Raw genomic sequence first — 15210 nt, 5'->3', positions numbered from 1 at the left:
ATCGGAGGGACATTGTCTCAATTAGTAGATGAAGAATTGCAACCACTCGCATTCTTTTCTCGGAAACTCTCCCCAGCAGAAAGAAACTATAGAGCGTACGACAGAGAGTTATTAGCAGCTTATGCTGCCATCAAACACTTTAGGCACATCCTTGAAGCTAGAATTTTCTCTTTGTTTATGGATCATAAGCCGTTAACTTACGCTTTACAACAACGCTTGGACAAATGCTCTCCGACCCAGGCTAGACAATTAGATTTATATCCCAGTTTTCTATCGATATTCACCACATAAAGGGCTCTGAGAATATATTAGCAGATGCACTTTCTAGGATAAACGCTATAAATATACCAAATCCCATAGATTATAAAGAAATTGCACAAGCGCAACAAATTGATTCTGAATTAAAAAATTTAATCGATAATTCTGCAACATTACAATTTAAAAGAATTGCTTTTCCAAATTGCGAAACTCCCATTTATTGTGATGTATCAACAGGTACTGCTCGACTTTATATTCCTGAATCATTTCGTCAACAAATTTTTGCATCATTACATAATTTATCTCATCCTAGCATTCGCAGAAATCAAAATTAATCCGATCGCGTTTTATTTGGCCTTCCATTCGAAAAGATTGCAACAATTGGCCTAAACATTGCATCCCGTGTCAAAAATCGAAGGTAATTCGCCATACTAAGACCCCAGTAGGAAAATTTGTAGACCAATCACAGAGGTTCGAACATGTGCACCTGGACCTTGTAGGCCCTCTACCTCCTTCTCAAGGAAACTATTACTGTTTAACAATGATAGATAGGTTCACGAGATGGCCAGAAGCCGTACCAATTCCAGACATGACAGCACAGACAGTAGCACAAAAATTTTTTGAGCACTGGATAGCCAGATATGGTTGTCCTGTAAGAATTACTACTGACCAAGGCAAACAGTTTGAGAGTTATTTGTTCCGTGCTCTCTCTCAACTACTAGGAATTAAAAGGATAAGATCCTCTCCTTATCATCCTCAGGCCAATGGCCTGATCGAAGAGTTCCACAGCCCTTTAAAGGCAGCTTTGAAAGCCTACAACACAGATCAGTGGTCTGCGCACTGCCCACCTTGTTACTCGGATTCCGGTCTGTCTTCAAAGAGGATCTACAAGCGACAACTGTAGAGCTGTTATATGGCAAGTCTCTGCGACTACCAGGAGAATTTTTCGATCCAACACCTGGAGACGCATCACCCAAGCAGCTCGTGGATGACTTAAAACGCCATTTTGCAATGATGAGACCAGTTCCAACATCCTGTCATGGACAAAGAACAATCTTTGTGCATCCTCACCTCAACGTGTGTTCACATGTATTTGTGAGACATGACGGTGTACGCAAACCCCTACAAGCACCATATGATGGACCCTACAAAGTTCTTGTCAGGCGACAGAAAACTTTCGATCTCGAGATCAGGGGAACTTCCCATACTATTTCTATAGACCGTCTGAAACCTGCTTTTATTATTCCTCCTGAGTGTTCCGGTATACCACCGGCCAAGCAAGAAGCAAGTTCCACTACTAAGTGTACCAAAACACTTCCAGCTGAGATATCCATCGTCGTTCCAGCAAGGCAAACAACTCGCTCAAGGCGACAAGTTCGACCCCCACGTCGTTATGTCCATTTCCAACGAGACTGCGGAGAAAGTGTGCAGCGGCCAAACAGGCGATAAATGACTGTTTGTTTCGCCAGTTGGCGATAAGCATCAATCATACCTACGGAGATGAATTTGCTCTCCAACGAACACGAGTGACTCACTTCCTGCCTTCGCCGGCTTGCTCCGAACTTCTGACTCGTGCTGGTCGATGGAATTACGGCCAATGTATCATGATCTATATTTGTTAATTTAATTTGTAATTAAAATTTATTTTTGTTATCTACATGGCTGGCAGTTTTCATTAAGTAAAAATGTTTTAATACTTTAATTTAAAGTAAATTTGGCAATGCGTGTTAAACCACGCACCAAAATGCTTTAAAAATTAATAATTTACGAAAATATTAGTTTTTGGATTTTTTTAAAACTATTTCGGAATTTTATTTTTTGTTTTGATAAAAAGTACTTACAGATAAGAAGATTTTAACATCATGAGACCCCGATGAGTCATCTGTGACTAGACCACCAATAACTTTCTGTTTTACCACACCAACATGATTCTCTGACCCAGTCTTTGCTAATTAATTCTATGGCGTAAAAATTCACGCTTCTCTCTATTTTTCTTATATATAAAAAATAACTTATATATATATATATATATATTATTTCTGATTTAGCACAACCTTCTTAATATGAAATGTCATTGTTAAGCCACTTTTCTTCCATCCAATTTTTGTGACCGGAGGATATGATCCTTTAAATGTTCCTCCACAAACTGGAAAAACTATTACAGATTCATTAATATCTATAATTTGTTTTATTTTAATGAATATGCCAACATTTGTAGCAAGTATTTTTATTGTTGTAACGAAAAAAAAACCTTATTTTTCACTCACGCTTTTAAACGTTATTGAAGTTATGATTACTTACTTTTGATGGTTTTTCTTTTATTTTATTGTGCATCTATCTTTTGAAATTCACATACTGTGAAATACCTTATAAATATTGCCAATGAAATTCGTTTGAATTGTTCAGACATGAAGAGCATGGAAGTAACAGTCTGAAAGGGTAATTCTTAATTGTTGGACACATGCAGCTAAGTCTCATTTTTATCTACGAGATAATTTACGAATTTCCATAAAAAATCATAATGTTGTAACTTAATAAAATGGGTACAATTGAAATTTTGATTTCATTGATGGAGTTAGATGAATTAAAGATTCTTTGCAATATTTGTCAGCAGAGAAATGCATGGATTTATGAAAATATTTCTGCACTCACTAGGAGTCATTTTTACGAAGATTTGTGATAAGATTAGGAATGATATAAGAAATTGACATTCAAAATATTCACTTATTAAAAATATGAATGAAATGATGATTTTTATCAGATATAAGCCTTGTGAGTAAATGGATACATTAATTTGTTTTTTTATTTTAGTATTAAAATTAACTTTAAAAATTTATTACTTTAATTATTTCAAAATAAGATAATAAATCAAAAATATTCAAATTAATAATATTTTCATCAAAATATTATCAATAAAATATTCAACTACTATGTATTGACAAAAGATTGCTTTATTATTTTCAGAACTTAAAAAATGGAATGAAAAACAAAAATCTGAAAACAAACAACAACAAAAAAATGTACAAATTTTATTTAAAAATTTTCAATAACAGATTATATTTTCCGAAATGTATGTAATATTTTTAAATTATTAATAATAATTTTTTTACAATTTATTTTAATCAGAGAACTATATATTCATCCGTTGTATATATATCTATCCTGGTATGAAATTCACTGAATATCAGTACAAAGAATGTATTATATTCGTAATGCAATTTGATGAATAATTCCTTTTAAATAATTTATTAAACAAATTTTTCTATTACTTATAAAATCGTATTGCGAAATTTTTTTAAAGTTTATTTTTTAACAAATTCTATTTTCTGCAAACATTGCAGATTAAAATAGAAGTTCTCGGTTCTCAGAGCGAAAACCAAATTCTTAGTTGAAAAACCTCATGGCAATTGCCCTGTGTCGACAGATTTATTACTTGATTGATCAGTCAGTACTATTCAAAATCCCCGGTGTTTAGGGGGACGTGATAGTCGAGACGCGGGAAAGTTTACCCCCTGTTATTAATGGTCGGGGGAAAGCAAAAACATACCAGGCCGGTTTACGAACGTTCTGCGAATTTCTTTTCTAGCAGATTGTGTTCAACCTTTATCTTGACTGAAATTTTATTTGACTTTATTTTGAAAATTCTTAAGCTAGACAGCAGGCGCTCGATGGATTAAACTGGCCTTTGGGACGTGTTATCGAACTATTTGAAGGCAAAGACAGCGTCGAACGAGTTGTCAAATTACGTGTGCCTAGTGGAGAAATTATTCGTCCAATTCAGCGAATTTTCCCTTTGGAAATAAATTCTCTTGATATGCCCAAAAATGTACCTAAAAATTTTGAAGATGCTTCTGATATCATTGATGATGCTGATTATGTGAGCACTGCTTCAAACGAGCCAACTTGTCAATCTGAGGCTTTTCCTAAATAACAATTACAGACTGTGAAAAAACGCGGTGTGGATGACGAATTGTTCCAGTGAAACGATTGGACCTGTAAATTAAATTAATTACTTTAATACCATTATTTATTATTAGTTAATGTTGTACCAGCATTCAGTAATACATAAATTGAAACTAACTTCAAACTACTAAAAAACGCTGGATCATCAGATTCTTTTGACTCGTACAATAAGATAGGATCTTTTATCACAAGTGAACACGTTCAAATTATGGGTAAATAATATCTTAATTACTTCAAAGATACTTTTACTCTTTCAAATGAAAAACTCGTATTTATATAACGAACACTCTTTATTCACAATATTTACAAGAAAGAAGTAGAAGTTCTAGTTGTTCTCTTTCTCTTTTAGGACAAGAAACTCCGAAGATGAGTTGTATACAATTTCGCTCACGGACGCGACAGTTAAGATGTATTTGTAGTGATCGTACATCGCCATCTTACATTCATGTTATTCTAAAGCGCCACCTATCTACTTTCTCTAATACACTCTATATTAATACTTCGCCCGGGAAATCCCCTTTCTATGTATACGTAGGCTTTTGTATTCTGGTTTATATACTGGACTGCAAACCACAAGGTGTGGCGCCATCTACCCGCAACCAAAGTCATCAGACTCACTTGACGCATCAATCAAAAGTCGCCAGACTCACTTGGCGCAGCAGCATCGGCAATCACTCACCCACACACACTCGCTATTCAACTGGATAGGCCCATTAAAAAAACAGCTACTAACAAATACATCAACAGTCATATCGTTCGACTCACTGGAGGGACAGTACTGTTGTGAATAGCATATTAGCCAGTTAACAACTACACTGCATGAGCATACGCTTTTGTATCCTGGTTTTGTTACTGGACTGCAAATCGCAAGCTCCTAGGTTCTATCCTAGCACATCCCGTACCGCCAAATATTGTATATTATCTTCATATATTGCATATTGTTATGTCATTGTATTAAGTATATTTCTTGTTTTCATTTTGTATTATTTTAGGCAAATTTCCACTAAATGCAATTATTTTGTTGCCAATTTTAATAAGTTGTATAATTCCTGTATCTGTTGCATCTTATTCCAACATGGAATCTGGCAACCCCGTTTTGATATTAGTGGAATAGCGTCATGAATAAACTGATCCGAAAACGAAAGTAGAGTTCTCCGTCATAACATATGAGTTTTCATTGTTGACGTAAATATGTTGAGTTTATTGCAATGAAAATTTTATATTAAAATTTCATTCAAACTATACATGTTAAAATTTTAAGATACTGTAACAATCATTTCTTAATGCAATATTTTCGAAATTTTTAATGGACAATGTCAAAATTCCTCTTAATTTTAAATTAAAATTTAGGTAAGAATTTTTTTTAAAAAGGCCCGAAATGGACATCCCTACTCTCCATTGTAAATCTGAGACAAATTGGTAATATTATGTTTAATGATCTCTCTCTCTCTCTCTCTTTCTCTCTCTTTCTCTCTCTTTCTCTCTCTCTCTCTCTCTCTCTCTCTATATATATATATATATATATATATATATATAATAATTATTGAATGTATAAAGTGAAATTTTCATATTTTTCCAGATTCAAGTTATGGTTATTTAGTCAGGATATAACAAAAATTTTTGCAAATTCAGAATAGTTTAATTTCCAAATGAAATTTATTTTCAGAAATGCACACAAACTTTGAATGTGAGTCTAGAAAAATTATGGTTTTAATGACCATATTGTATACATTAATGAGTTGTGAACCAAAACATTTAAAACAAATTACCTGTCAGAATATGTGGTGTTGTTTACAGTTTATTGATAATTACCTTAGAATGCAATTTGCTTTCACATTTAAATTCTAAAGACATTTTTGGAACTTTTCCCCCTTTCATCAAGTATGGTCTTTATTATTACTATAATTTATTGCATGCATAGCATTATTTTTTTACAAGATTGATGTATTAATTGTTACATTTTAAAAGAAAAACAATTTGTAAACTAAGTACTTTTTCATCATGCACTTTAATGCAGCTTTAATCTAAGTTTGATGTCAGATTCTGTTAACTGATTAAAAAGATGCTTGCAATGAAATATTAATTTTGTATTGTATGGGAAATACGTAAGATTTTTTTTTCTTTTCAGATTTCATTGAGATTTTACAGAAGATTTTCTTAAAAATAATTCCTATTCCACGTAGAAATTTATTTTAAACAATGTCAGAACCTACTGATTCAAAACTCGTAATTCCATTCATGCCATCACTTTTCCACTTTTCTGTGGTAAAAGTAGCTTTAATATTGTCCAAACATATTGATGCCATAACTGGCTTTATACTCTTTAAAGAAATGAGGCGATTAGGTCCGAAAAAATTTCATGAAGCTATCTATAACTCTAAGGTAAATAAAGCAAAGGAAAAGTTACTTATCGTTCCTGCACATTTAAGAGAGAATGTAGTGCAGGCAATTCTAGGCTTGGATGCTGCTGTTACAGAATGGCATTCGGACCATGAAGGTTTATGGCGTTTAAAGAATATAGAGGAAATCTTTCAATGGAAATCTGATGGGGCAATTGACAGAATTAAAACAATGCAGCAATTGGTTCTAAAAAAAGATGTTGATATCGTTTTGAAGTTTTATTGGGCATGCAGTTACTTTTTGGAAGAAAGTATAAAGACTTTGTGGGCAGAAATGAAGGTATGCGATAGATGGTCAATACCTGGTAATCCCTTTACACGATTTTGGGTTAGAAGGATGCAAGATGGATGTGGGGTTCAATGGATAAAGGACATTCCAGAATACCTACAGCTTTCTGGAGAATATCCCAACTGTACCTTTGGTGCATTTTTTCCTTTCTTGCAGCTGCAAGAGAGGGAGAAGTTTCTTTCCTCTATAACAAAGACTACAAATGATGATTTTCTTTTATGTATGTATGGAGCAACTAAAGAAGAAGAAATGCAAATATTAAAGATGGAGGCTTTCAAACTCCTTGTTGTCTATTTGAATTGGCCGCTGCAAAATTTGTTTCTACAAATAGTGGAAAAGATGTGGCCATTTATTGATTATCCTGTTTTTGAAAAAGTACTATATACTATATTCTCGTACAAAGTGAAGAAGCAAGATTTCGATTATGAACAACTTTTGGTGGATATGTTGGCAAAAAGTCCAAAGGACTTCAAAGAAAAGGCAAATGCAAGCCAATACCTCTCTCGCCAAATTTATTTCTGTTTTGAATCAGTAAGGATGAGGAAAAAACGTTATAATGCCAATTCCAAATTAAATTAAAAAAAGAAAAGAAATTAATTACATGCTAACTGGCTGGTATTGGATATGGTGATAGCTATTTAACTAACTCTTTTTTCTAAAAGGAGATGAAGGATGCACCGTAGATATGGGGTTCAATGGATAAAGGATGCTCATAAATACCTTGATCTTTATGAACAATATCCAACGTATACCTTCAGTGCATTCTTTCCTTTCTTGCAGCCACAAGACAGGAAGAAGTTTCTTTCCTCTATAACTAAGACTACATATAATGATTTACTTTTCTGTGTGTGTATGGAGCAAATAAAGAAGATAAAGTGTAAATATTTAAGACAGAGGCTCCCAAACTCTTTCTTCTCTATTTAAATTGGATGCTGCAGAATTTCTTTCTACAAATGGTGAAAAAGATGTGGAATTTTATTGATTATCCTCTTTTTAACGAAGTAGTACATACTATCTTCTCATACAAATTGAGGAAGCAGGATTTTTATTATGAACAACTTTTGGGAATGATGCCCAAATAACTTCAAGGAAAAGGCAAAGGCATGTCAATATCTCTCTCGCCAAATTCATTTCTGTTTTAATTCTGTAAGGATGAGGAATAACATAACTTTATCCATTCTAATTTAAATTTTTTTTAAGAAGTTAGTTATATGCTAACATACCAGTATTGGATATGGTGGTAACTTTTTAACTAATTTTTTTTTTTTTTTTGCTAAATGGAGATGAAGGATGCACCGTAGATATGGAGTTCAATGGAAAAGGATGCTCCTAAATACCTTGACCTTTATGAACTATATCCAACGCATACCTTCAGTGCATTCTTTCCTTTCTTGCAAGCCACAAGACAGGAAGAAATTTCTTTCCTCTATAACAAAGACTACATCTAATGATTTACTTTTCTGTGTGTGTATGGAGCAAATAAAGAAGATAAAGTGTAAATATTTAAGACAGAGGCTCCCAAACTCTTTCTTCTCTATTTGAATTGGCTGCTGCAGAATTTCTTTCTGCAAATGGTGTCAAAGATGTGGAATTTTATTGATTATCCTCTTTTTGAAGAGTACTACTTACTCTCTTCTCATACAAAGTGAAGAAGCAGGATTTTTATTATGAACAACTTTTTATGGACTTTTGGGAAAGAAGCCCAAATCACTTCAAGGCAAAGGCATGCTGTTAACTCTCCCACAAAAGTAATTTATGTTTTGATTCAATAAGGATAATGAGAAAACATAACTTTGATGAACCTGTCAATTCCAATTTAGATTCAAAAAAGAAAAGAAATTAATTATATGCTAACAGGCCAGCATTAGATATGGCAGTAACTGTTGAACTAACTCTTTTTGCTAAAATAATGTCTTTTTTTTAATGTAAATAAGATAATCTCCTTGTATATAATGCAATACAAAGTTTTATATCATACATGAAAAAATAACTTTAGGCATTTGTTTGTTAAGTGTTCAAAGTTTTAGAATTGAATTTTTTTCGTATTGTGTGAAAAAAAAATTTCCATTAATTTAATATGTCATTTTTTTATTCTATCTTGCTAAAAATTGCAGTAATAAAAATTCCATTATTAAATACATTCTTATATTAAATATGTATGATTGCATTATGTTTTAAATGTCATGATGATAGTTTATAGCAATATTGCTTTGGAAATTCGACTGCATATAATATTGACATGAATGATATTTGGCAGCATTGAAGGTTGTGTTAAGCATTACTCTATTTATTTCACTGAAAGAATTCCTTTGTTTTTGAAAAATAGAAAAGCAAATTTCGAAGAATAAATGTATAAAAGATTTATTTTAAATATTATCTTTTGGTTTGTCCAAGACAATATTTGTGGTACTTGGTTTAACTAATGAAAGATATTAATTATCGGTTTGAGTACATATTTATGTATTTTTATTCTTGAAATTTATGAAAATAAGTCACTCTTCACACCAATTTAGTAATGGTGCATTTTATTATCTCATCCACTATTTTATGGTCAATATTAATTATTGATGTCTTACAGAATTGATTTAAATCTTAGATAATTGAAAATTTTGCATGATTTTCGATATAAATTATATTACATGACTCTCATCTGCTTTGGGAAGAAATGCTCTGTTTTTGATTACAGATAAAATATTTTATTTATGCATGCTAGTAAAAATTGTATAGATAAATTTGGATTCAATTTAATTCAATTAAACATAATTCTAGATGTGTGAGCTTTATTCTAAAATTATATTTCATTTTTTTTATTGCTCATGGCTTTTTTTTAAATTATGTTTTCTGTGTTGCAATTTTTTAAATTTTGAAGGAATGTATGATTTTTTTTCCTCTTTTTAATGGGATATATGTTTTTATACTAATTTGATAACTAGTATAATAATCATTTGATTATGTAAGTATAATATTTTTTTAATGGAATTTTCAAATATTTATTTGTTTAGTATTAAGAGATTCTTTTCACTGAGTCAAACATACAGAGATTTCACTCTCATAAGTACTTCAGGAAACTCATTTAATGGGACTGCTGTGGTTTAAAATAAGGTTTGTTTTGAGAACTAAAGTTTTCAGTTTTGAAATTCAGTTCCAAAGAATTATTTGAAAACAGGTGTGATGTATGAAAATATATCGGATACAATAGTCTTGCTGATGTGCTATGAAAATTTTGAGAATGATTCTGACTCTAATAACAACCTTGTTATATAATCCTGCTGTTGTGTGTTGGACACAAAAGCTACTTAATTTTGTAATTAAATTAAAATTACCATGGATATTATGCTGCATATTTATAAATGTGGTCAAGATTTATTCTGTAAAATATGTTAGTATTTTGTTGTGATTGCAATATAAGCTTATTTGTCAAAAGAAAAAAATAAAATGTTTACATATACTATGTTTGTGTCCTTTTAGACCTTTATGTTAAAATGCATTGATTTAAAAAGAAAAAATACAATTTTCTCTTTTGTAATATGATGAATACATATATTTAAAGTTTGAAAATATATTTATTATTAATATATCATATAATTATATGTATATTTATAATATTTATTTTATGGTTACATCAGAGTGCATAGCGGCATGAAAAAGGCTTAAAAAGTACTTGAATTTGAAAATCATTTTTAAGTGCCTTAAAAGTGCTTAATTTTCTTGAGAAGTGCCATCACGTATTAAAATAAAATAAAATCCCCCTCTGGCTTTCTTCAACAATGTGTACTGTTGTTTATTGAAATATTGGGAAAGTTATGCCGATGAGGCAATGTAAAATGTGTACTATATCATACTTGTTGTGACTTCGAAAAACGTTTGATCTTCAGTAGAATTAAAAAATTCTGAAATATTGCTTTAGCTATGTCTGATAAATATATGCTTAACCTTTATATGTATTATCAAAGAAAAATACGCAGATTTGTGCAACAGACTGAAAATATAAATTTTGTGCCTCAAAGAGATTTAAAAATGCTTATGAGAAGCCTCTTTAGTTCGTTACACTTTTGATCATTATTCTCTTTAATATTTCATTTTTGAGCAATGTCTTGATCAACTTATTAAAGGGATTTAGTGTACAATGTATATTAAATTCTTACTCATTGCGTTAGTCTTTGCGTAAAATCCAAATATGATGAAATTTTAACTTGAAGCCACAGATTTTCAAGGATTGTGATTTCTTTCATGGTGTTTTCTTTATTGTTCAACAAATTGTTATTTGTTGTATCAATCTTGAAAAATTTTAGTTTTTGTATGCATAAAATTTTTTTTTAGATCTGGTACTTAAAATTTCAAAAAAGACTTCAAAACTATTATTACTATTATTCTTTAGGGTTCAGCTTCTATTATATTTCACGATTTTTGTTTTTTCTTTTTTTGTAACTCATACAGATATATATATATATATATATATATATATATTTTATTGAATTGTTGAGTAATGTTAAACGTGTTTAACGTTATTAAAGGGCACTAACTTTAAAAATTACTATTTAAAAAAATGCATTAACTGTCATTTATTATTTTAAAATTTTCAAACAAAATTCAAAACTTTAAAGCAATTCATGGAATAAAATTTTTCACTTGATAAATGTTGTGAAATTTGAAGGCAATGTAGTATTTAGTCTCGGATTAGCTTCAAGAATTACTATTTTTTAAAAAAATTCATTAACTTTCATTTTTTTATTTTCATATTACTTCTAATGTTTTTTATCTTCGTGAATTTGTTTCCATTACTTATGAAAAATAGGAATTGTGAAATCATTTTCATTTCTTCCCAAAATATATAATCACATTTTTCTTTCTTTTTTAAAGTTAAAGATATAAAATTTTGTTTATTTTTGCATAGAGGTTAAAAAAAAGTTTTTCTTAAATTTTCGAAATGTGAAACATTTAAAAAAGCCCTTTACTAAACATCAGAAATAAGAAGTGATAATCGTTTTTTACTGTTTAGTTTAGTTATATTAACGTCCTGTTTAAAGCAACACTTGGGCTATTTTGGGACGGACCTCGTAATTTTGAACCTCTGTCAGATGACGTGGACGACACTTGAGCTGGCACCCCCCTCTCCACACAACGCCACACCAGCGGGAGGACGTTTGGTCATGACGAATTTAACGTGCAACAGACCCCCTTAGACGACGCTTCTTCGATGGAATCGGGACACGAACCTGAAACCCTCCGGTTCCGAAGCCGAGACCTTACCATCAGGCCACCGCGGCCCTCTCTTTTTTACTGTTATTTTCTATTTAATTTCTTTTATTATTTCTACTATTTCTATAATTTAATTATTATTTTCTATTTAAAAATTGATCTCAAAAATTAATTTAGAGCATTGCATTATTCTATCATCAATTTCTGGTAGTTTTGCCAGTTTTATGATGGTAGCTGTGCTGGTATACTTTAGCTCTTAGCTTTATAAGGCAGAAAATAAAATGTTCTAAACTGCTAAATATGGTGAGTTAGAGCCGGAGGAAATTTTTACTTACATCCCAGCCATGTGGAATTTCATTTATTGCAGCATATATAAAAATAAAATAGAAAATTTTTGTTTATGCTATACATCTTTATCTATGCCAATGTAAATTCAGAAATGATGTATCCATTCAATTTAACTTGTAATTTGTAAATTTAAAAAATGTTGAAAAAGGAGCCAGATTTTTATTGTTAATCTTATAAAAGAGTAAATAATTTAACTGATTGATTAAATCTTGATTTAATTTTTTGGTAATGATCAAACTATGGTCATTTTTGTTTTTGTCAAAACCAAATATGTTTTATAATAGACGCTTCTGCAGTGTTGCAGAAATAAATATTAAAATTACCATGGTATTTCAGAAATAAAATATCAAAAATACACATATAAAATTAATTTTAATTAAATTTAATAAAACCAAAATGTTATAATGTTCATTCAGCATATAATTTATACTATGTTTAGCGGAATAGTCAATAAACTTTCAGATGAATATACGACGTCACATTTTTTCCGACTAATATTTATTCTTCGGCTAAGATTTTATCATAGATTATATATATATAAAAAAATTGTTTTCATCGGGCACTTCGATTACCTGCCAGTGGAATTATTAGAGAAATTGAAATTGAAGCTTTTATATTATTCATGAATAGGACGATAGAGTTGTTTTCCATAATTCATAATTCAAATCCAAGTTCTGAAATTAATCATCATCTTATTCATATAATAGTTACTTCCTCGGTAACGAATCGACAAATTTATTTTATTCATTTCACTATGAGAATTGCCTGCCTAAAATCTAGTTAAACTAAATTAAAAGTGGTTAAACTAAATTTAAAAAGCAAAAAAAAAAAAAAAAAAAACTGTTTTCTTTTGATACTCTTGTGAATATGTATGGTAAGAAGAATAGAATAGTCAGAAAGTACATAAATAAAAATGAAGATAGGTGAATTCATGTTCAAGATCTAATTTATTTTTTCAAATAAAATGCATTGGGTTTTTTTTAAGCCTAAATATATATAGAAAAATAAATACAAGGGGGATCTAATGTTTAAGCAGTCCATTTTTCATTAGAATATTTTTCATATCTTACATAAAATAGTAAGTTTGGACATATATTTACAAAATGTTTTCACCGGCCTTCTTAAAAAACAACATATTGTATCTTTTCTGCATTCTATATTGTTCGTGTCCGAACTATAGTAAATTTTTGTTGAGTACGCGCACTTATTTTCCTCGGATTCGAAACACATCTTAACTCTTGCTCGTTGTTGCAATCCTTACTTAACAAATATTTTAGGTAGAGGACTAAACAGAAAAATCGGTTTTTGGAGAAAACATCGAATATTTTTTATTTATTATTCTGGATTTCTAAAACAGTTACTTTTATAAAACTTTTTGTTTCAACGTTCATTTTATATAGCTTTTAATATAAAATAGTAAGAGCATGCATTTGTCCATTTAGCATGACACGTCATTCTAGTACAATATGTGTTTCTATCTATATACTACAATCTAGAATGGAATATGATTATATTTTTCTAAAATTCGATGGCAGAGAAATTAAATTTCAAGAGTCTCATAAGAAATAGATTCAAATATTGACAATTTCTTATGGTTAGTAAAAGAAACTGAGAACCTGTTTTTTTACAAATACCTTTATAAAATTTTAACAATGAAAAAAAAAGGATCAGCATCTGAATAAAAAAGAATTAAACAATACTTGATTTTCTTTAATTAAATTTAAAATTAATTATTATGAGTTATTTTGAGGCCAAATTAGAGATATTGTGCTTGCCCCCCTGTCGGATCTGTCTTGCCGCCCCCCGTCGGCAAATCTCTACCGCCACCTCTGCGAGGGATAATTTATTTCTCACTTCTTCCCCACTTTTGCTTTGTGCCGCGCTGTGGCGGGCGAGCAATATCCGCATCTTTGCTTGTAAATGATTATGCTTTCCCGTTAGATTAAAAAGAATTTTTTAAATGTAAAAAATCTCTTCACTGTCGTCAAACAGCATTCTGCTTTACATAAAATAATGTTACATATTAAAGAGACAAGGATAGTTTCCTGTGAAAAATTGTCAAATTAATTAAAATTAAATCCGCTGGTCAGGCTTCAACGTTGCATTGCGCTCGTCGTGCTCCAAAGATAACTGCTTCGGTCCAGGTTCGCCCAGCTGCGATGTTTCCGTGGCGAAGACTAGCGTCTCAATCGCAACGTCTATCCCTATGGGATGGGCGAATCCATCCCAAACCATACTTTCGACAGGTAGGGACGTTGACCGAGAGGGGCAGCAGGGATAAACGTTGTCTTTTAAATGTTGAGTTGTAGCTCAACGCTTATCCCGCTTCAATTGAATCGTTTTCCGCTGGAGTGGAAGGATGCGTTTTCCAAGCAAGGTGTTGACATATTAGCTTAAAATATATTTTTCAGTGACCTTCATCTTATTCAATGGATATTTAATACAAATACCATTTATTTTACCAAAAGCAATATTTCAGACAATTCATTTTCAGGTGGCTTTTACTTGTTTTCTACTGTTTTTTTTATTATTATTACTAATTCTGTTTTTATAGGGTTCTGAATTTCCTGATATTAATGAATCTTGAAATCATTTAAAAGTACTTTTGACCCGACGAATGTTTCCATTAATACATCATCTTCAAAACTGGTAATTTACTGATTTTGAAAAAAATTTAATTGTAATATGATAACATTCCTTTACAGAAAAATTTCTCAATAATATGGAAACATATTTTTCATTTACATCTAACGT

General features: G+C 30.9%; 1 protein-coding gene across 1 annotated transcript; it reads left to right on the top strand.

Annotated features, from left to right (window-relative positions):
* The first annotated feature begins 5342 nt into the window (after positions 1-5342).
* LOC129960907 (uncharacterized) lies at positions 5343-8184 on the top strand. The gene is made up of 2 exons (XM_056074624.1): positions 5343-5640; positions 6350-8184. The coding sequence occupies exon 2, from the start codon at positions 6421-6423 to the stop codon at positions 7486-7488; it is 1068 nt and encodes a 355-aa protein (XP_055930599.1). The 5' UTR covers positions 5343-5640; positions 6350-6420; the 3' UTR covers positions 7489-8184.
* Positions 8185-15210: the final 7026 nt, after the last annotated feature.

The sequence above is a fragment of the Argiope bruennichi genome, chromosome X2 (assembly GCF_947563725.1).
Source record: "Argiope bruennichi chromosome X2, qqArgBrue1.1, whole genome shotgun sequence".
In the NCBI taxonomy this organism is placed as follows: domain Eukaryota; kingdom Metazoa; phylum Arthropoda; class Arachnida; order Araneae; family Araneidae; genus Argiope; species Argiope bruennichi.
The sequence above is the reverse complement of the archived record's forward strand: the minus strand, read 5'-3'. Positions and strand labels throughout refer to the sequence as shown.